This window comes from Antechinus flavipes, chromosome 4, assembly GCF_016432865.1.
Source record: "Antechinus flavipes isolate AdamAnt ecotype Samford, QLD, Australia chromosome 4, AdamAnt_v2, whole genome shotgun sequence".
In the NCBI taxonomy this organism is placed as follows: Eukaryota; Metazoa; Chordata; class Mammalia; order Dasyuromorphia; family Dasyuridae; genus Antechinus; species Antechinus flavipes.
Genome location: NC_067401.1, coordinates 452099778 through 452123277, shown reverse-complemented (window position 1 = coordinate 452123277; position 23500 = coordinate 452099778). Strand labels below are relative to the sequence as shown.

Sequence of the window (23500 nt, the reverse complement as noted above, 5' to 3'; positions counted from 1 at the left end):
TTGCTGGGCCTCCCTCCCTTTTCCACGGTTATTACCTTAATTGCTTCATTAAGAAAATGGCTTCGAAATTTCCTTCTCCGAGAGGCTCATTTATATTCCGCAGGTTGCGTGGGTACAAAGAAATGATGAGCAAAGGACGGTTTCTTTTTGAATAGGAGGCGTCCCAGTTAAATGGAAACTTTCAGAGGGAGAAAGCCTTTCCCAGAGCGCATCGCTTAGTGGCCAAGAGATGCTCAGCCACATTCCGGGTTTTTGTTATGTCTATGATTAGGAAAAAATAAAATTCCCTTCGGAAACTTGGCCAGGCGCAATCCCTGCAGGCTTGAGACCTCTTGAGCATCCATTTAATCAGCTGATTGCCTTAATCAAAAGCTCCTGCACCGCCCCCGTGCCCCCCGCCCCAGCACTGCCAGTGTTCCAGCCTGCAAAGGAGTTCCTAGACGCGTCTCTCGCTTTTCTGCCCCCGCCTCGGGGAGACCTTCCAGGCTGGGTAAAGCCACTCGCCCATTTCTCACCCCTTGGCCTTGACTGATCCTTGCACCTGCCCACCCCGAGGCAGGACCCTCCCAGAGCCTGACCAGACCCTGTGATCATCCACTGGGCTGCTGATTGAAGAAGGCGGGCCCTGGGCTGGAGAGTAGGAACCCAGGGGAAACCCAGAGCTTGGTGGAGCCGGAGGAGCCTTCTCTGGCCACAGGCTGCAGTCTCTCACTCTGCTGATAGGAAACATGGCCCCAGAGAAGCGGTCAGCATCCACAGGTGACCCAGATGGCAAGTGGCGGAGGAAGGAAGCCAGAGGAGCTTGGAGCGTCACGGACTGGGAGCGGGGAGGGACCCCAGACGGCGCCTCACTTTCCGGGAGACGAGGAGCGCGCTGATCGCTGGTCCGTAGGGTCCTTCCCTGCAGTCTTTTAAGGTCCTCCAAGGGGGAATGAACCAGAGCCTCTCTCACTCCCCCACGCCCTCTGGGCAATTCCTGGGATACTTTTAATGGAGATGGAGCTTGCTCAAGGCAGTGAGTCAAAGGCCATTTCAGAAGAGAAGCATTGTCTTCAGCTGTAGCACCTTGGAGAAAAATTTCCTGAGGTGACCAGGACAAAAGCTGAAACTAGGCAGGGCTGTCAGAGCTTTGCCTTAGGGTGCTCAAGTCAGAGAATTCTGATAGTACCTGCAGCTCTTTGGCAACATAAGGACTGAATTTAGCACCTGTTAGCCAGAACTAGTTACAACTGGAAGCTAACTGTGGGTGCTGCTTCCCAGTCGGGCTCCTCCTCCCACATCCATTCTCCCTGGGCTGAACCCCATGGCTGGGAGTCTCATGCCCTAGTTCTCTGAGCACTCTGCTCAGCGGCGTCTGATTCTGCCTCGGTCTCCACTAGGAGGAGGAAATTGAGGGTGTGAGTCCCTCTTTTCAAAGACATGGATGTCTAGTTATAGTTCTGCCCTTCTCTGTGGGAGGATGGGCCATGAATGTCCCTTTATCACAGTTCTTTCCTTCAGTCATTCAGTTGTGGGCAGCCAAGCTGTTCTCTGAGGAAAGGGAACGCTAACCTAGAACCCAACAAAGGAAGGCTTCAGTTTTGGAAAGTCGGGACTGACCCCAGAGCCTCACTCTGCCAAGATTCTAGCTTGGGTCTCCCGCCTTTCCCGAGCAACTTTGCTCTCTTAGTATTTAAATCAGCTTGTAAATCACCAGAGCCTTTTTCCCTCTCTGTGTCCAAGCAGGATGGGCCCTGGTTCAGATCCACACGGTTTGGGTTTGGCCCAATGCGCCATGTTCCCGCGGCTTTAGTTTTACAGCCAAGAGGACGCCGATGGCTGCCCCGCTACCCGCTGTGCTCACACTAGGCCCGGCTTTCAGAAAATGAGCAGGGATGTGATTAGGAGAGCACCCCCACTGTCCCTCGGTCCACAGGGAGGAGGGGAAGTGCTCCTCTCCCAGGCTCTGGAAGGAAGGCAGGCTGCCTTTTGGCAGGTAAAGGAGAGAGACGGGAGTTTGCGTGGGCCGGGAGCATCCTTCTGGTGGGAGACAGGTGGCCCCACGCTGGGGAAAGAAGGGCCAGCGCAGCCGTCAAACTCAGCGGACCGAGGCACTAAGGCACAGAGGGTGCCCGATGGAGAGGTACGGAAGGGTGAGCGAGAAGCCGCGGCCGGGCCTCCGGACCGGCCCCAGGATGCTCTTCTCCAGGTGGGAGCGGGAGTCCGCGGCCAAGACAGAGAGAGAGAGGACCCTGAAACAGGCACAGCACTGGAGCTGTCCCCCAGACAGAAGGAGGCTGGAGACCAGAGGCCCCGGGGCCCAGATCACCAGAAACAGCCTTGCTGCCTCAGAGAGCCCCAGGCAGCTTCCGCTGAGAGCCCCCAGTCTCATTTAACCTCGACGGTTTCCGAAGACTTGAACATCTCACTGAAGTGGACTTCCTAGGGCACCATCGGCACACAGTTCCATCACCATTTAAAGGGGAAGGCCGGCTTAGATGGTCAGAACATGGCCACCGGGCCACATCTGCACATTTTGGACCATATGCTGGTTAACTAGAAGCTGATCTTCTTATGGCTAATGGGGTCTACATTTGGAGTGCTTTCAGAAATTGCCTGAATATCCTTTACAAATATCACTTACTAGAAAAGAGGGAGGAGAGAAGGGGGAGAGGAAGGGAGGGACAGAGAGGTGGACAAAAAGAGTGAGACAGAGACAGAGAGAGACACATACACAGAGATAGAAAGACAGAGAGATAGAAGCAATGAGACAGAAAGAGGGAGAAAGAATGAGAGAGAGACAGACACACACAGAGACAGACAAAGAGATAGAGGCAAAGAGAGAGAAAAAGGGAAAGAAAGAAACAGAGACAGAAAGAAGGAGAGAGAATGAGAGACAGACACACACAGAGACAAAGACAGAGATAGAGGCAAAGAGAGAGAAAGATGGAGAAAGAGAAAAACAGAGACAGAAAGAGGAGAGAGAATGAGAGAGAGACAGAGACACACATAGAGACAGACAAAGAGATAGAGGCAAAGAGAGAGAAAAAGGGAAAGAGAGAAACAGAGACAAAGAGGGAGAGAGAATGAGAGAGAGACAGAGACACACAGACAGACAAAGAGATTGAGGTAAAGAAAGAGGGAGAGAGAGAAACAGAGACAGAAAGAGGGAGAGAGAATGAGAGACAGAGACACAGAGACAGACAAAGAGACTGAGGCAAAGAGAGAAAGAGGGAGACAGAGAAACAGAGACAGAAAGAGGGAGAGAGAATGAGAGACAGAAACACAGAGACAGACAAAGAGATTGAGGTAAAGACAGAGGGAGAGAGAGAAACAGAGACAGAAAGAGGGAGAGAGAATGAGAGACAGAGACACAGAGACAGACAAAGAGACTGAGGCAAAGAGAGAAAGAGGGAGACAGAGAAACAGAGACAGAAAGAGGGAGAGAGAATGAGAGACAGAGACACAGAGACAGACAAAGAGATAGAGGCAAAGAGAGAGAAAGAGGGAGAAAGAGAAACAGACAGAAAAAGGAGAGAGAATGAGAGACAGAGACACAGAGACAGACAAAGACAGAGATATAGACAAAGAGAGAGAAAGAGGGAGAGAGAATGAGAAAGAGACAGAGACACAGAGACAGACAAAGACAGAGATAGAGGCAAAGAGAGAGAAAGAGGGAGAGAGAATGAGAGACAGAGACACAGAGACAGACAAAGAGATTGAGGTAAAGAAAGAGGGAGAGAGAGAAACAGAGACAGAAAGAGGGAGAGAGAATGAGAGACAGAGACACAGAGACAGACAAAGAGATTGAGGCAAAGAGAGAAAGAGGGAGAAAGAGAAACAGACAGAAAAAGGAGAGAGAATGAGAAAGAGACAGAGACACACATAGAGACAGACAAAGACAGAGATATAGACAAAGAGAGAGAAAGAGGGAGAGAGAATGAGAGACAAAGGCACACACAGATATAGACAGAAAGACAGAAATAGAGGCAAAGAGAGAGAGAGAAACACACACAGAGAAAGAGAGAGTGAGAAAGAGAAGGAGGGAGGAAGGAAGAGAGGGAGGGAGAGTGACAGAGACAGAGACACACACAGAGAGAAAGAAAGGGAGAGGAGAGAGAGAGGAAACAGACAGAGACACAGAGAGAGAGAGAGAGTGACAAAGACAGAGACAGAGAGACAGATTATCAAAGGTCCACTAGGGGAAAAAGCCAACTGAGTTAGAAAAGTTATGAAAACTTTAAGCTAGAGAATACGTTTTATTCTTAAAAAAAGTGCTTGGCGTTTCCCCAGTGGTCCCCGGAGGGCAGCAGCCTCAAAGCAAGCCCTTCTTTGCCCAGCGGCTGCTGGCACCTAGATCTCTGCCTCCCAAGGAACCGGGCGCTCTCTGCCCGTCATTCAAAGCCTGGGTTCTAACTCTGGGCTGGCGCGGCCTGGTGGTCTCCTTGGCGGTGGCGGCCCTGTGTGGGGGCCCTTAATTCTCCTGCGTGACCTGCTTCTTGCCCAGAATCTGGAGCAGCTTAGGGGACATGTAGTAGGGTCTTTCCAGGCTTCCATCGTTTCTCTCCAGGTCTTCGCCTGCAGGGGCAGCGGGCGGCCGCGAGGGATCGGGAGCACGTTTTTAAAGCCAAGAATAAAACAGGGAAAATGAAGAGAGACCAACGTTAGGAAGTGAGGTCAGGGTGCTTTAGCCACAGCTCCGTCACTGAGGCACTCCCCCGACAGTGTGTGGGCTTCTGGGGGCACGGGGCAAGGACTGTGGCGTCTCGTGGGGCTCCGGGCCTGGGGTGGGGCAGATCAGAGGGCGGTCCCGGCCCCAGACCCTCCACAAGTCACTTCTGTGTCTAAGGGGCGGTCCTAGCACCTGCCTCCCAGAGCGCTGTGGGAATCCAGGGGCACGGGCTTGTTGGGCTCAGTGTCGGGCACACAGTAAGCACCCCACTGATTCTAATGTTATTCTATATTCTTACTCTACTCTATGTAAGTAATCTACATTGTTAGCTGTTCCGCTGGGGATTTCTGGGGTGATTTTTTGGTCCCATGCCTGTGACTTCATTGGCCTAAGAAACTCCTAGAGAAGAACTCGTCTCCCGGAATCTGCAACTTCCCAGGGCAGACTGTTAAGGGGCCTCAGGTCTCTAGGGTCAGCTCGTGACTGGGGCAGGACTGGAACCCAGTTCTCCCTGCTCCGACAGCGAGCCCTCTATCCACTATGCCGGGATGCTCTTCAGCCATTATTAGAACAGTCAGAATAGCTCTTCCAGTGTTATTTGAATATTCAAATGTGATAATGATTTAATAGCTACACAAAGTACATTCTTGAGTCTGTAAATGACCTTGTGCAGAGGACGCAAGCTGAACGTGCTCTTTCTGGCCCGTCATCAGTTGATTTCAACTTCCTGGCACACAGTCGTCTCCTCCCGTGGGCTTCTGGAGTCTCAGACCCTTGGGGGTGTGGGTATGGCTCGGGGCTCGGGGCAGGACAGGGGACGGGGAGGAGACAGAAGCCGTGGTACCAGCCCAACAGCCTGAGGGTCTGGAGATGGGTCCTGCAATATCTGGCATTTCTGAAAACGCCTGCAATGCTCTTTGGCAGCCCAGGGGATAACAATAAGGCAGTCTCACCAATCAGGGCTCGGCCTGGAAGACCGTCTGCTAGCAGTCATGTCTAAGGACAATGGCCAGTCCAGTTCTTTGTCAAGACAAAAGGAAACCCATTCGTAGTCAGCACAAGGAGGAGGTTGAAGCTGGAATGGGAGCTGGTTTCCTCTGGAGCTGACATTTCTTTAAGTGAGATGTCAGCAGGGGGAGGTCAGGGTGAAGACCATTCTGACTGCCCCAACCGAGTGCCCAAGGAAACCAAGTTTCCTAGCCGAACACACCTAGGGCCACGGGGGTTCCAGCGGAGGGGGCATCTGCCACTCGGAGGGAAGCCACAGGCCCGGAATGACCAACACAGCCAAAAGCCTCTGCCCCTCCATCTGTGACTCTGACTGGGGGGACAGGTTGGGTTCGTCTCCAGCTCACACAGCCCTTCCCTTTCAGCATGGGCTGCCTCTGACCACAAGCCTGACCAGCAACTTGGCCCTTTGTAAGGCACGGTCCGGGAGGGAAGGAGCTTTGCCTTTCTTTGTATTCCCAGGGCTTAGTCCAGCACCTAGCACAAAAGGAGTGCTTACTGAATGCCTGGCTTTCCTTCTACGGCCACACTCCCCTAAGCCAATGTTAGTATGCCAACTGTAAACTGAGGCAAGATGAACAGAATAAGCAAGCCTAAGTCCAGGCACACAGCTCTTCCAAGACAGACTCAGCAACTGAGCCCAGGACTTCCAAATGCCAGTCTTCTGGACCCCTGAATTGAAGAACAGGTATTGAGAATGGAAAAGAAACGTCAAAGAATTTCTTTGTATATTCATTCGTTCCATGGCAGTGACTCAGCTCTGTTCCTATCTCCATCCAGCATGAACTGAACCTAGGGATTGGTCTGAAACAGTAAGTTCCAAAGAAGAAAAGAGGCGTCTTTGAGTCTCTCTCTGATACGTGAAGGAAAGTGAAAAGGAAGGAAAAAAGGGAAGGTGTACATACCTTATTGCAGAATTCCAGAAAATCCAAGGAGAGAGAAGATCTTCTTAAGAGAACAATGTAAACAAATAGAAGAAAACAAGAGGGTAGGAAAGACAAGAGATCGCTTCAAGAAAATAAGGGATATCGGGGGAATGTTTATGTAAAAATGATCATGATAAAAACCAAAAAAAATGGTAGGGACTTCACAAAAGCAGAGAGAAAGAAGAGGCGGCAAGAATACAAAATAGAGAATTATTCTAGCAAGATCTTTGCACCGCCAATAACCACAGTGGTGTGGTTGCTGATCTAGAGTCAGATATCCTAGAGAATAAAGTCAAGCGGGTCTTAGGAAGAGCTGCTCACAATCAAGTTAGTGGAGGGGATGACAGAACTCCACATGAGCTATTTAAAATCCAGAAAGACGCTGCTGCTAAAGCGCTGCACTCAGTGTGCCAGCAAATTTGGAAAATTGGACAGTGGCCATTGGATTGCAAAAAAAATCAGTTTATGTCTCAGTCCTAAAGAAGGGCAATGGGAAGGAACGTTCAAAGTGTGGATCAATTACACTCAGTTCACACACCAGCAAGAGTCTACAAACTAGGTTTCAGCAATATGGGAAACAGCAATTACCCAAAAGCAGGCTGGTTTTTGAAGAGGCGGAGGAACTAGAGACTGAATTGCTGACATTCACTGGGTTGTGGAGAATGGAAGGGAATTCTGGCAAAACATCTGCTTCTGCATCGTGGAATACACTAAGGCCTTTGACTGTGTGGATCATAACAAAATGAAGCAGGTCTTCAAGGAGATGGAGGGACCAGATCATCGTATTTGTCTCCGGAGGAGGTTGTACGTGGACCAAGAAGCAACATTTAGTTAGAACTGAACATGGAACAACTGATTGGTTTAAGATTGGAAAAAGTACAAGAAGGCTGCAGGTTGATACTTTATTTATTGAACTTATATGCAGAGTGCATCATGAGAAATGCCAGAATTAAGGTCACCAGGAGGAATCTCTTAAGATATGCAGATGATACCGCTCTCATGGCAGAAAGTGAAGAGTAAGTAAGATGATTTTTGAGGGTGAAAGGAAAGTGCAAAAGCTGACTTGCTGTTAACATTAAAAACAAAACAAAACACTAAAATCTTGGCACCGTAATGGATCCCATTACTTTCTGGCAAATACAGAAGAAACAGAAGCAGTGTCAGATTTTATGTTCTTGGGCTGATCATTGATCCCTGAAGATGGTGATTGCAGCCATGAAATTAAAAGCTTTGGAAAATCTGGATAGCTCACTAAAAAGCATAGACAGCACCATGCTGATAAGTCTGTCCAGGCAAAAGTGTGGGTTTTTTCCCAGTAATAATATTTGAGTGTGAGAACTTGACTATAAGGAAAGCTGAGCACTGTAGAACTGACACTTTCAAACTATGGTGCTGGAGAAGACTTTTGAGAGTCCCTTAATCAGCAAGGAGATCAAATTAAAGAAATTAATTCATGCTGCGCACTGGAAGGTCAAACACTGAAGCTGACACGTAAATATTTTAGCCACGTATTGAGAAGACGAGACCCACTGGAAAAGACCCTGATATCGAGAAAGATGAAAGGCAAAAGGAAAAAGGGATGGCAGAGGATAAAATGGATAGATAATATATGGAAACAAAGAATGTGAACTTGGACAGACTTGTGGGATGCTGGAGGATAGAATGGGTGCTATGTAGGGTCCTTGAAGTCATGAAGAGTTCAACACAACTGAACAACAATAACTGATAGGCTGCTGATCGTATCAATCCCGTCAAACCACGCATTTCACTTGGAAGTCAGAAAAGACCAGGTTAATTATCTGTGGAGTCGGCCGAGTTGAATAAATCATAAAATCATGAATTGTTCTTCTTTCACCAAGTTCTTTCACCTAGTTCTGCTGAATGTGACAAAAGTGACCGACCGAGAAGGTCTTTGGGGCTCTTAAGTTCTGAAGCAAAAATTTAACACAGTGATTCAGTTTGTGATCTTGACATGCTCCAAAAAAAGAGAAAATGACATAGTGGATAGAGCTGGTCTTAGAATTAAGAGAACATGGATTCAAGTCCTGACCCCCATTCACTGCTATGTGATCCTACATAATTCACTTAACCTTTCAGGGCCTTGGAGATTTTTAAGTTGATGATCTGAATGAGCAGAAAGAATTTTCTTCAGTTGGGAATCTCCTAAGCCAATGAAATCACAAATTCAATCCCTATCATCTATCCTTTAAAAAAAAAGAAATATAGGTATCTGAGGTTCTCCCCCTCCTTTTTTTGTCAGTAATTAACCCGGGAAAGATTAGGGCACTTCTAGATCCTTAAGGAATTGATCTTTGGCAGCACAGAGACTGAGCCAACTTCAGTTCCTTACAAGTCTTTTTTGGGGGATTAAGTTATACTAGGAAAAATCTGACCCGACATGACTTTGAAATCAGTGAGAACCTGACATTAGCATAGACTCTACAAAAGAAAAATCTATCCTGAAAGCAGAAAGGGCCAGTCCTTTTATCCATTGATTCTATTCATGAACACAAATTGGAAGACATTTTTTAAGAGTACAAGGAAGGGCTGAGCCGATCCAACCCCAGGAAGCCCAAGAGTAATGGCAGCACTTGGCAAAACTCCTGGGTGTTATTGTCACTGTTGCTGAAGGAAACTGCTAAGCAATTTCCCATAGTCACCAAAACCTGAGTTTGACCTTGTACTCAGGACGTGGCAAGTCCATAAGCCGACAATCAAGGAGTTGGCCGGCCATATTCTTGCCTTCATTTATTTGATGGCCTCCCAGCTACACCCCCCCCAACCTGGGCATCAAACAGCAAGTGCCAGATACTCACAGAAGCAGAGGAAAAGGGTATCAACACACATTGCAAAGACACTGAAGAATCCATGGGCAATGAGGTAAGACCCGAAAATTGTCACCTGAAAGCAGATAGAACAGAGCAGAAAACGAGTTACTGAGATTATCCCAAGAGGTAAATGGGAAAGGTACAAAATTCTATGTATCCAGAAGGAATCCTTGGAAATGGGTCATCAATGCTTTTCAGTCAGTCACTGAGGTCTCAGCTTTGGGGAGTCTATTCTGATTCCCCTCACTTGTCATTGGCCCCCATGTTGTGTGTGTGTGTAAATGGGTATAAAATGTCTAGTTTATATGCTTAAATACATGTCCTGTGCCTCAGCTCCAATAGAATGGAATCCCTCTGAGGATAAAGCCTGTTTCAGCTCTGTTTCTGTGCAACTCGTAGACTGGCGCACAGGAGACAACGAATAAATGAATGGATTCGGCCCATGATGCTTTGGGTGATTGGGATCTCAAAAAACCTACTACTCTCTGCTTGCCACATAGAGCGACTAAAAGATTCAATGGGGAGATTCCTGGCTTGGTTAGTTCCAAGATTCTCGGGAAAACTCCATCTCCTAAAGGAAGCAGTTGATTTTCATGTCATTTCCCACTGGACTCTCAGACTTAAGATGCTATTGATTCCCACATGTTTGAGCCCAGGTTCTGAACTCAATCAGAAGTCCATGGTCTCAGTTCTCTCTTTCTTCATGTTTCAGCACCTTTTCCTCCAGAGAACTTGGTTCTACTCTTGAGTCAGGTACTTAAGTCAGGAATAAGATTAGAACAATTGGAGATGTAGAGCTTTAGAGGTCAGTTCATAGAGGAACAAACCGTGGCTCAGGGTGAGTGACTTGTATAACATCATCTAGGCATTAATGAGCAGAACTGGCATTTGAACTCAGATGCTGGGGCTAAATCCAGTAGTGTTTCCACTGTACCACAATGTCTCATGGAGGGGGAGAATACAGAGAGAAGCTACCATAAACCCTCCATTAGTTCTGCATCAGATTAGTGTAAGGAAGGGACATTGCAAAGAAGGGGTCTCTCCCAAGAGGCATCTGGTTGATCTTGCAATTTCCAATGGGGAAAAGGAGGTGTGTGTGTGTGTGTCTGTGTGTGTGTGTGTGTGTAGTGTTTTAAGGTGTGAAAAAACCCTCTTCATCTTCATATATTATCTCATTTCATCCTTAAATAGCCGAATTAAGTGCTAGTGTTATTCTTATTCTCCCCATTATACAGTTGAAGAACTGAGTCTGAGAGAGATTCAGTACACGCTCAGAATCCCAGTGTGCTCTAGGAAAAGACGGACAGGGTGGTTACAGAGAAAAATGGGAAGATTTGTATGAACTGATGCAGAGTGAAGGGAGTAGAGCAGAAGAACACTGCACAAATTTACACAAAGACAAATGACTCTGAATGATACCAAGGATCACGACCAAAGCAATGACCGGTCTGTCGCATCTCTGAAGGTCTGGGAACATAAAAGATGATGTGTGGTAGAAGGGAAAGAACCCTTGACCCAGAGAAAGACGGGACCTCAGAAACCATCTGAGAGTCCAACTCCATCACTTTATAAGGGAGGAAAGTGAGGTCCGAAAAGTTACATGATGTGATCCAGGTCACATGCAATAAATGGCAGAGGGAAGATCTGAAGCCAGGATCTCTGACCCCAAAGCCTATGCTCTCTCCACTGTCTCTTTTAAGCATGGAACCCAAGTTTGATTTTCCTTTCTGTCTCTTTCTAAACTGGGACTGTACCTCTCCTGGTCACCCAGATACACTAGGTCAGTTTGTTTTTTTTTTTGTGTGTGTGTGTGTGTGTGAAAAGTCCATGCACATATATAATTATATTTCTATCTCGATATCTCTCTGTGTCTCTCCATCTCTCTCTATTCATACAAACATGTATACATGTAGGTGTGTGTACTTGCATATATGTCCAAATATTCAGAGCTAAAAAGGACCTTAGGGACCACTGAGTCCAACCCTCTCTCCCCTACTAGAATTTAAGCTTAAACTTTTGTTTTGATATCACCATTATTGAGCACTGTCTGGTATACAGTAGATGTTTAATAGATGATCGATTGATTGAGATGACAGGATTAGACTACAGGACTTCGAAGGGCCCTTTCAATTTGAGACCTCTGATCTTATGACCTTCTCACTGCTCCCCCAACTAGTCCCACCCCCAATGAACACATATATTCCAAGGCTACAGTAACAATGGAAAATAGAGTCCAAGTCTGCTTCTGGGTGGCCAATCAGCAGCTCTCAGCCAGGATTCCTTTCTCATCTTCTGCCCTAAATTTCACTGTCATCAGGGGAAGGGCATCAGTTTTGATGTCAACCCTCAGTTATTAACCTACAGACGGTTCCATGCCTCAAAGAGTGTTAAAACAACAATTCCTCATGGACAATACCCCTATAAACTCACTGATTTACCTCTTCTGGAAAGCTCTGGCAAGCCTAGGGTCAGCGATTCAGAGGACATTCAGGAGTGATTAGTCCCTCCCTTGCTTCATCATCAGACAAGCTTGGGTGCAGAGGTCAAGAGATGGCGAAACTCAGAAGCTCTCTCCCCTTCCCAACCACTTCATCAGACAGAAGCTAACAAGCCCCCAAGGTGAAGTGACAGCCTTAGTCAAGATGACCCAGAGAGGAGGGCTCTCCTGTGGAAGATCGGAAGCTCCCCTGCCTGCCATTCCCAAAAGCCCCACAGGTGCCACAAGGACACAGCCCTTCCTTACCAGCAGAGGAATCCAGTAATAATTCAGGGTTGGCGCTGAGAATGGGAGACTTTTTGTGAAGAATAAAAAGCCCAGGATGCCTGTTAAAGAGCAAGAAGGTCACCATTCATGGGCATGGTGCTCCCCAAAGCCCTTCCTGTCCCCCACCCCGGAGATTACTTACCTATGCCAGCAGAAATAAGCATCTTCCCCGTCCATAAGGTGAACTCTGTCACCTTGTCCAACACAGCAACCCTGCATGACACAGAAGGGAGAAAAGCCTCCTCAGAACCCCGTTCCTCTTGGCTTGCATCTCTGCAGGATCTCTGGGGTTCCCAGAGGGCAGAGGGAGGGACCGTGCAGGAGTCCAGCTGCATGATTCTTGCCTAACATTTGGTCTGACAGAAGATGGGTGTCCCGGATGAACCTGGGCCCAGAGATGGAGCTGGATGATCTTAAACCGAACATGACCTCGCAGAACCGTTCAGGACTGTGCTTGCTGCCATGTTTCTCCAGCAAAATTCTTCCACTGGGAAGACAATGGGACTTAAGGACGTCTGATGGTCAGAGCTCTCTTTCCCTTTGGCTCATCTAGACTTTCCCGGCCACCCGACGTCCCCCCCCCCCCAATTACCAACATCTATCATATACTATTTGATGATGACGCCGCCAAGGTACAGCTGGAACACGAAGGCAGCCAAAGCAGGAATAAATGGGGGGATGAGGCAACTGGACAGAAGTACCGAATGGTAAGCAAATCCTAAGGAAAGAACTGGCACTACTGAAAGAAACTCTAATATTTAAATCTGCTCTCTGCCACGGCTATCAACATTGGGGCTTTGAAAAACGCTTTTATTTGAGTTTTCCTTGGTCCTCATTCACTCTTGATACTTTGCTCCAATGTTATTTCTATGTATGATGTAGTTGTTGTATACATCATTTGCTTGGCTCTCCTGACTTTACTCGGCAGGTATCAGTTCATGTAACTCTTTTTCAGGCTTCAACATACACATTACTTCTTATAGCCCAGGGAACACATCATTATTGATTCATACAGTCCCTAATTTGCTTTATACTTATTTCTTAGCTATCACAAAAAATGCTGCTCTAAATATTTTGGAGCTTATGGGGGCGTTTTTCTTTTAGTAGTCTCCTTGGGACATAAGCCCAGTAAAAAGAGTCTCTGGTTCAAAAGGCATGGATATTTTGGTCACTTTATTTGCATAATTCCAAGTCACTTTCCAAAATAACTATAGTACTTCACAGCCCCATCAGCAATAGTTGTGAAACTATCTTTCCACAGCCTCTCCAGTAATGACAGTTACCCTGTTTTTGTCATATTTAACAATTTGCAAACCTCAAGATTAAACCTCAGGGCTCTATTTATTTATATTTCTCATATCAGTGACTCATAGTATTTTTTAATGTAGTTGGGAATATTTTACAATTCTTTTGAGAAACATTTGTTCATTTCCTTTGACCCTTAATCTGTTAAAAATGGATATTTTATGTATGTGTGTATATATATGGTTTATATATCTTGTTACAAAACTTTTATCAGATAAATCTGACACAAAGAATCATTCCATCCCCATTTGATATTTTCCTTGTTATCCCACGTGTATTAATGTATTTGGTGCAGAAGCTTTTTAGTTTCAAGTACTCAGTGTTATCTCTTTCATTTTTTTGCAAGTGTTTCTATCTTTTGTTTAGTTAATACATCTCTTACCAAAAGCCATGAGAGGAATATGATCTTTCTCTTGTATTTTCTACAGTGTGATCTTTAATGGTAAGATCATGTGTCCATTTAAAAGCTATTATAATGTATGGTGCAAAGGGTTGGTCTAAGTGTAATTTCTGCCAGACTGCTTTCCAATCAGCTTATTATTTTTTTTTATCAAATAGGGAGTTTTTCCTAAGCAATTTATGATACAACACTGGAATACTAAATTCTATTGGTTTCTTTCCTTTTAATCTCCTGTTCTAATCTATTTCATAGGTCTATTTATTATTTAACTGATACCAAATCATTTGACAACTGCTTCTTTTTGAAATACAGTTTAAGGTGTGGAAATGCTATGTTCTTCCTTTGTTCTTTTAAATTGAATTTTGCTGTTATTTTTATCAAATTTTATAAAATATCATCTTGCTAATTTGATTGGTATAACATTGAAATGTAAATTAATTTTGCTTGTTTATTTAGGTTGTTCTTTTATTTCTTTAAGGAGCACTTTATAATTGAATCTTTTGAATGCTTTCAAAGATTTATCCTTGGAAATTTTATGCATTTTCTAGTTTTTGGTTTTTTTTTTTTTTTTGGAATAGGACTTCTATTGCTTTTTGCTTTTTGCTTTTGTTATCATTATATAGAAATATTGTTGTTTTTTGAGGATTTATTTTGTAGCCTGAAACTTTGATGAAGTTATTCACACTAATTGTGTCCTGAACCCCTAGGATTTTCCAAGTAAACCATCATATTATCAGCAAATAGGGGTAATTTTATTTTCTCTTCACACATCTTTATTCCTTTAATCTTTCTTTTCTTATTTGTTCTTGCCAGGATTTCTAGAATTATATTAATTAATAATAAGAAGAGTGTGCATCCTTACTTTATTCCTGTATTTACTGGAAAAGGTTCTTTTGTAATTTTATTATTTATGAAGCTTGCTTTTGCTCTGAAATGTATGTTTCTTATAATATTTTTAAAGATAACCTTCTATGCCTATACTTTGCAGGGCTTTTAACATAAAAAATTATTGTACTTTGTCAAAAATATATCTATTGAGGTAATTATGGCTTTAGAAGTTTGGGTGTTTCATATGATTATGTTGATTATTTTCATGTTTATCCTTGCATCTATAATCTAAATCCCACTTAATAATAACTAATGATTTCTTGGATAACTCACAGTTAGTCTGTTTAACAGGATTTTGTCTTTAAAAATTGAGTCAATGATTTTTAATGATAATGGTCTATATGTTTCTTTCCTTTTAAAAATCTTTTCCAGGCTTTTTTCGTTGTTGTTGTTTTATTAAGTGCTTTTATTTTTTTTTCCTTTCTTTGTTTTTTTTTTAATTAAAGCTTTTTATTTTAATTTTTCAACACTGACCCTTGCAAAACCTTGTGTTTCAATTATCCTTCCTTCCGCCCACTCCCTCCCTTAGATGGCAAGTAATTCAATATATGTTAAGCATGGTAACCGTATATGTTAAATCCAATGTATGCATACTTATTTACACAATTATCTTGCTTTACAAAAAAGATCAGATCAAAAAGGAAAAAATGAAAAATAAAATGCAAGCAAACAACAACAAAAAGAATGAAAATGCTATGTTGTGTTCTACACTCAGTTCCCACAGTCCTCTAAGTGTAGATGGTTCTCTTCATCACTGAACAATTGGAACTGGTTTGAATCATCTCCTTGTAGAAGAGAGCCACTTCCATCAGATTTGATCAGATTTGATCAGATTTGTTGTTGCCGTGCACAATGATCTCCTGGTCTTCTCATTTCACTCAGTATCAGTTCATGTAAGTCTCCCTGGCCTCTCTGAAATCATCCTTCTGGTTGTTTCTTACATTCCATATTCTTATATTCTATAACATTCATATACCATAATTTATTCAGCCATTTTCCACCTGATGGGCATCCGCTTGGTTTCCAGTTTCTTGCCACTACATTTCACATTCAAAGGTTCTGATAAAGGCCTCATTTCTAAAATATATAGAGAATTGACCCAAATGTATAAGAATCCAAGCCATTCTCCAATTGATAAATGGTGAAAGGATGTGAACAGACAGTTTTCAGACAAAGAAATCAAAACCATTCTCTAAATCACTATCAGAGAAATGCAAATTAAGACAACTCTGAGACACCACTATACACCTGTCAGGTTGGCTAAGATGACAGGGAAAGATAACGCTGAATGTTGGAGAGGATGTGGGAAAACTGGAGCACTGATACATCGTGGGTGGAGCTGTGAACGGATCCAACCATTGTGGAGAGCAGTTTGGAACTCTGCCCAAAGAGCTATCAAACTGTGCATACCTTTGATCCAGCAATGTTTCTGTTGGACTTAAATCCCAAAGAGATCTTAAAGGAGGGAAAGGGAATCATATGTGCAGAAATATTTGTGGCAGCTCCTTTTGTAGTGGCAAGTTTAGATATTAGTATATATTTCTCTCATAAAAGGATTCTGGTAAAGATCGCTCTTTCTGTATTTGAGAATAATTTGTAAAGTATATATATATATACTACTAATTTGTTAGAATTTTCCTGTGAATACATCAGGACCAGTAGTTTAATTTGTTTGTTGGTTTGTCTCTTTTATTTCCATTTCTGAGGCAAGATTATTTACGATCTCAATCTGTTCTTCTGATAATTTAGATATTTTGTATTTTTGGAAGTATTCTCTACTTCTTTTGTGTTCTGTTTTGTTAGCACATAACTATAGAATATGTTATGAGTGCATCTTTTATTCTGGTTTTGCTATAATTTCAACTACCTCATTTGCTGTATTTTTGACTTGATTTTCTGCTCTTTTCTTTTTAATCAGATTAGCTAAGGGCTTATAAAATGTTTATAAGAACTAGATTTTAATTTTATTTATCATTTCTATAGTTATTTTCTGTTTAAAAATAATTTATTTCTCCCTTTCATTTTATTATCTTTTCTCTTGGGCTTATTTCCTTTGTTATTTTCTCATTTTTAATACATGCTCAGTTAAATAATAATTTTTTTACTGTGTTATTGTATATTTGTAAGGATTGGACTTTTTTTGGCATAGAACTACTTTAGCTATATCCCAGAAATTTTGGCATATTGTTTCACCTCATCCTTCTTAATAATTTCTATGATTTGTTCTTTCAGCCAGAATGTTTTTCCTATGGATTTCTCTGTCCAGATTCTAGGTTTTGAAATTTCTACTTCCTTAAATCTTTGGTACTTTCAATTTCCCTCATCCCACCCCCAAATAATATTCTTCATCACTTATTTTCTGACTCTCTCTCCTCTGCTTGTGATTTCCTTAGGAACTGTATCCCAAAGAATCGAAATCTGCACCAGGTGATTCCTGACCAGGTCCTGCCCTTCAGGCTGGGCCAGGGGGTCCCCACATGCAGGATATCTTGTCCTGGTGCTCACTGTTCCCCGGTTCTCTGAGTCGGAGCATTCTGGAGCTGACCAGACCAGTGCTGAGTGAGCTGAAGGCAGTTTTGGGTGTGGGGAGATGTTGTGATCTAGTTCAGATGTTAGGAGTTCAAATGTTGGAGTTCTCTCTAGGTGCCTTCCCTGGAATCAGGATTTTGTCGGTCCCTGTTCGGGCGCCAAAATGTGGTGAGCTTTTTCTTCTCAAAACGCAGCCAGGTGATGAAAGTTCAGATCTTTTATTATCTCCAATATAGCCCGGTTAGCTTAGAGGCCTATCTCTCTGCTTGGTTCCAAGAGCTCTTGCCACTTTGTCCTTTGCTTCTGCCTCTGCTTTCTTCAGCCTCCAACCAGCTCCAGTCTTCATGTCATTCCGGTGAAATCTCGACTTGTAGCGTCTTCCTCTGAAGAACTTCTTCGAGAGGCCCATTGGCCTATTTATGCTCCTTCCAGAGAGAGGGATTATGGGTTTTCTCCCATAGTGCTCTCTGGCCCAAAGAGCTTCAAGGGAGGTATGAACTCATTGAACTCCAATGAGTAAAGGTGTGAACACAAGCCTTGTATTAATTAGTTCTACTTAGTACCTTGTTTCAGGTTCTGCCCAAAACATCTTCTTGTAAGATTAGATCAACTCTAATTACTTAGCAGTTAGTAAGGATTCCAACAGGGAGACATTAAAAATTGTTGAAATGTATGTTCTCTCTGAGCTTAAGAAGTCAAACAAGTCCTTACAAATAAACTTCTTTTGGACTGGGGGTGGCCCAAACCGTGGAAGCAGCTGCAGCTGCTCTGCTCTGGTGCATCCTTTCTGTTTTAGAGAGGTCTGAGAGGTCATGGGATGGCACCTTTTGTCTGCAGTCACTAACTGTATGATAATTATGTGTGTACTAATAGTATGATCACTGCAGACAAAAGATGCAAAATCAGGGCATGGTAGGAGAGTGCAAAACATATGCACTCAACAAACATTTATTAAGCACTATAATGAATGATGATCAATGGACCAATTAGCACTGACTAAGTGCTAGGTGCCCGGCATTCAGTAATTAAAATGGAACTTTGACTTTTGGGGAACTCAGATCCTCTTCAGAAGGAGACAATAAGGCATCTCTAACTCAGCAAAATGACTCGAAATAGGAAAACCTGAGTTCAAATCCTGCCTCAGACACTGCTTAGCTGTGTGACTCTGAGCAAACCATCTAATCTCTCAGTCTTAAATTTCCCTACCTGTAAAATGGGAATAATCAAGGCACCTCCCTCCCAAAGGCATTATGAAGATCATATGAGATAGCATTTGTAAAATACTGTGTAAACCTTAAGCCCTTGTGGAAATGTTCCAACGACGCACAGGAATGGCGACGAGAGAGAGAAACTCTAAGAGCAGAGCCCTCTCTAGGGTCTCCTAGGGCCTCCTACATAGTGAGCTCAGTCTTGGGTGACTGGCCGGCCGAATGACTCCATTAGCAATGACCACCAGCCCAGCAGAAGGCATTTTGCGGCGGCCGGCCCTCGTGCTAAGTCTTGGAGGTTCAGAAGAAGGCCAAAAAGGCCCCAAGAAGCTTCCGTTCTAGGATGGAGGACATGTGAGTAATCAGGTACATTCAGAGCAGATGGAAGCCAGTCTCCCAGGGGAACCACTGCTGGGCAGTGAGAAAGCTGCTCGGGCCCCGGGCCTCGAACACAGGCTATACCTGTTCCTTGACTGAGGGAAAGGAGGCCCGAAGCGCCCACTCTGACTACTGACCTCACCACGTTCCTCATCACGAGCATGAACGCATCTTTGGCTGAAGCACAGAAGTTTTCTCCGTATATCGCGATCTGCACAAAACCAACAAACAAAACATACATGAGGGGAGGTTCTGGAGTGGGAACAAAGCCCTCACGAGAGCAGAGACCGAGAAGAAGAGAATCTCCCCAGCAGTGGTGCCCCCTCCCCTGCTTCCTTCTGGGGGAAAACTGGCGGCTTTGGGCTGGGGGCCGTCCTAGAACAAGCCCTGACTTGGCCACGAGCCCGCTGGTAGCCGTGCAGACTCCTGCTCTACCCAGTTCCCAGATGGGAATCCAGAGGAGCCCTTCCCAACCCTCTCGTGCTAGACCTTCTTTGGCAGGTGGGTAGGGTCGCTTAGGCCCTTTCCAAAATCATGTGGTTAAAACATGAAATCAAATACATGGGAAAACAAAGAAATTTAATTATTTTTTAAAATAACCAAGTTTAGGGAGTCAGTTTGAAAGACTCTGCTCTGGGGCAGCTGAGTGGTGCAGTGGGTAGGGCACCAGCCCTGAAGTCAGGAGGACCCGAGTTCAAATTTGGCCTCAGACACTTAAGACTTCCTGGCTGTGTAACCTTGGGCATATCACTTAACCTTGACTACCTCAGCAAAAATAAAGACATAAGGCTCTGTCCTTAGGGTCCTTGCCAGCCAGAAGCCTCTGGCCACCCGGTTCTAGTCTGGAGATGCTGGAGCCCCACCCGGCCCAAACCCAGCCACCTACCATGATGTAAGTGTTTCTGTTGATAAACTTGAGGAATTTTTCCAAACACCAGAAACAGCACTTGAGGCAGCAGAGAAGGAACTTGGCAAATGAATGCCTTTTCCCTGTGGAAAGGAAAAACCCAGATCCGTGAGCAGCAGAGCTAAATCCTGGGAATTTCAATGTCTTCGGCTGCCCAGCAAAACCGGCCTCAATGGAAGCCATGAGTGGGAGACGGACTCTGACGGTGTCGAGGAGAGTCCGTCACTGAGGTAAATCTTTAATGATTTTGTTGGAAACAGAGCGGCCTTTGAGCCAGGAGGACCTGGGTTCAAAGGCTACTTTTCCTTCTTAAGTACCAGGCTTAACCACAACCAATTTAATTCACATTGGCCACCTACAGGTCCCAGGTCAAGGCCCACTTGGTCATTTTTTGGGTCCTGATTGACCGAGACCCAATATAGATAGAAGTCCTTTCTGTTTTAACCAGAAATCCTGAGGCCTTCCCTTCAGATCATTTATTTATTTAGATTTTTTTGGACTAGGTAAAAGAGGAGATTCTTTGCCTCAATTGCTATCTAGCCTTAATCGTTGCATAGGTACAACCTCAGTCAAACTGAGACCTCTTGAAGACCTGAGCTTAAAAAGGCCAAGGTCTCCCATTTCATCCAGGGCCATCTCAGTCCTCTTGATCTGGATCTGGCCACTGGATCCAGACGGTTCTACAGGGGAGAGGGAGGCAGGTGACCCTGCTCAGCCCTCCCTCATAAAATCCATTTCACTTGCTGCTCGTGGCACCTGCTCTTTGAGAACAAAGGGCAAACAGCAAGTTTAAGCCTCCATCTGTGCTGCTAAGAAAATACTGACTTGCATTGGCAGAGGTAATATTCTGTGCCAATAACAGCGCATGCTCAGTCACTGGTCCCACCGACAACCTGTTTCCTAACAATGGCAACTCCCAAAATGGCACAAATGGGTCTCTTTTGACTCCATTTCCCTTCCCCTTCTGCAATGCTGGGAGAGCAGACTGATGGGAAGGAGGAGAGAGGTTCAAGAATCTTACAATTCAAACTACCAAAATATTAATTTAGCTTTGGAGACTCAGGGTCTGACCTTGGTCTAATGACCAACAAGCAGAAACATCACATTTATAGAGGCATTTTTGCTAAATAGAAAACCAGAAAATTGGTCTATTTAACAAAAAAACCAACATTTTGCTAAATGGAAGGGCTGCTCTCAGGTTCATTCCAGAAAGATCAATATAGAAGTGGAAAAAATGGGTCTCATCATGCGGCCAAAGATGACAGGAAACAATTTTTGGATTATTTGATGAACTTGCTTTTCAGAGCTCAAAAAGAAGGTAATTTTTTTTGTCTTTAAAAATATTATTAGTCCCATGGAGTGCCTCTGGAGGGAAGCAGAAAGAGAGAAGTGGTGTTGTGCTGGGGGTGGATGGGTGAATGAACAGATGAGAAATCTCCTGCCCTCAAAGAGCTTGCAATCTATTTGTGTAGATCCAGCATATTCAGATCAATAAACATAAGCTATAGACAAAATAATACACCATGAAGCTTAGAATGAGAATGGGAGCTTCTGTGAGGGCAGAGACTGGGGTGGCTTTTGTATCTACCCCAGTGCCTTAGCACACAGTAAGCCTTTCACAAATCCTTATTGACTGTTGACTGCCTGACAAAGATGTGAGGGTGGGATTTTTTGAAAAGAGGCTCAGCACCTGGGTTGAGCTGTGAAAGGGCTCCCAGGCTTTGGAAACAACTTGTACAAAGGCAAGGGCATGGGAGATGAATGGCATGTGTGGGAAAGAGGTGAAAAACTATTAGGGCTGAAATAGAGATTGCAAATGATGGACTAAAGTAGAAATAACAGATAATGATGTTATATGTGAGAAGTTCCATGATGAACCTGAAATGGTTCTCCAACATAAAACAACACATGCATTGATACTCAGTTTCAATGAAAAAATAGATACAAGAGAAGACAGCAAAAAATAGCTTGAAAAATATAGCTCAGAATGAACAGATGAATTGTACTAGTGAATAGATTACTGAGCAATATTATTTCTGAAAAGCATAAAAATATTCTTTGAGATTTGGAAAGATTAGCCCTGAATGATCTCAAAGAAACAAAATGGAGAATTGTTTCACAAATATTAAATAACTAGTTCCAGACATAGCCAAGGATTCCAAGTCAGATCCAAAGGTAGTTGATAAATGGTTTTGAGCAGAAGTCAAAGCAAATACCCTGTTTGAAGAAGACCTTAAATAAGAGAAGACATTTTAAGTGATTAGAGATGTCCCAATCCAACTGGGACAAGAAACAGAAAAGCACCTTAACTAGAGAAAGCTACTATGTGACAGGGAAGACCAAAACACCAACTCAAACAAGGATAAAATGCCCCAGGGGAAATAGCAAAAAGTTATAGGATTTGGTCTCAAGCTCGAAGAAGCTTCTTGTTTTTAAAGGCATATAAGGGAGGTAGAAGAAACATTTGAAAAAGAAATGAGAAGTATGAAAGAGAGTCAACAAAAAAGGAAGGACAAAAATTGACTGAAGAAAACAATTCCTTAAAAAAATATTATTGGCCGAGTGAAAAAAAAATCCACTGAAAAAAATCAATTCCTTAAGAAATACAATTAGCCAAATGTAAAAGAAAATCCATAGGGAAAAAACACCTTAAAAAGTAGAATCAATCAAATGGAAAAAGAGATACAAAAGCTAACTGAAGAAAACCAGATATTAAAAATGAGTTAATGACTCTGTGAGAGATTAACAATTCCAATACCTCATTGGAAAAATTGAATAACCCACTCAGAATAAACTACTCAGAAAAACTGAGTTTTCTCCTGTGAGTGGGTGTGGTAGAAAATGGACACTTAATGAAACAGAGAATTTTCAAGCATTCCTTGTGAAAAAAACTTTGACATCTAAACATAAAAACTCTGACATTTAAATATGAAAAGTCAAACATAAAACTCAATAGAAACATAAAAAGGTAAACATAAAAGAACAACCATAAACAAAACTGACATTATTGTATGGGAAGATGATGCATGTAACACCTCAGAACTTAATCATCAATAGGGGTCTTAAAAGGAATCTACTAAGACAGAGGGTCTGGCTGTGATTCTATTAGGTTGGGATCATCTCAAAGAATGGAACAAAGAACAGAAGGGTGAGAAAAAGGATGTACTAGGAGAAGGGGAAGGAAGAGAAAGAATGGGAGAAATTTTCTCACATAAATGGGGCACATAAAAAAAAGTTTGTATAATAGAGGGGAAGATAGGTTAGACTAAGAAGCATGCTAATTTCATTATCATCTGAATCATTTGAGAACCATACCCATGGTTGGGCACAAAAATTTAACTCATCCAACAGGATACTAGGAGGAAGAAAAGGGGCTAAATAATGGAGAAAAGGAGAAAAGGGAAGTAGATTAAGAGAGGTATTAGTCAGAAGCAAAAGAGACTCTTAAGTAGAGAACAGGATAAAAAAGATAAAGATAAATATAAAAGAATAGGACAGAGGGAAATACAGTTAGTAAACATAACTCTGAATGGAATGAACTAGAAAGCTGGCTCCAGCAATATGTTGTGTGCAAGAAATATATTTGAAACAGAAAGATACACACTAAAATAAGAGGCTGGAGGAGATTGTTATGCTTCAGCTGAAGTAAAAAGGCGAGGTTAGCAATAAAGATCTCAGAAAAAGTGAAAGCAAAAATAGACATAATTT

At 43.4% G+C, this 23500-nt stretch overlaps 1 protein-coding gene across 1 annotated transcript in view; it reads right to left on the bottom strand.

The window, feature by feature from the left end:
* Nucleotides 1-4010: 4010 nt before the first annotated feature.
* The window catches only part of SLC44A5 (solute carrier family 44 member 5), a 244435-nt gene continuing 224945 nt past the window's right edge, over nucleotides 4011-23500 (bottom strand). Inside the window, exons 18-23 of the mRNA XM_051996842.1 lie at nucleotides 19772-19875; nucleotides 19023-19096; nucleotides 12320-12390; nucleotides 12157-12236; nucleotides 9402-9486; nucleotides 4011-4557 (exon numbers count right to left, since the gene is read on the bottom strand). Coding sequence (XP_051852802.1) covers nucleotides 4454-4557; nucleotides 9402-9486; nucleotides 12157-12236; nucleotides 12320-12390; nucleotides 19023-19096; nucleotides 19772-19875 — 518 coding nt within the window. The 3' untranslated portion in view covers nucleotides 4011-4453. The remainder of the gene's footprint in view (nucleotides 4558-9401; nucleotides 9487-12156; nucleotides 12237-12319; nucleotides 12391-19022; nucleotides 19097-19771; nucleotides 19876-23500) is intronic.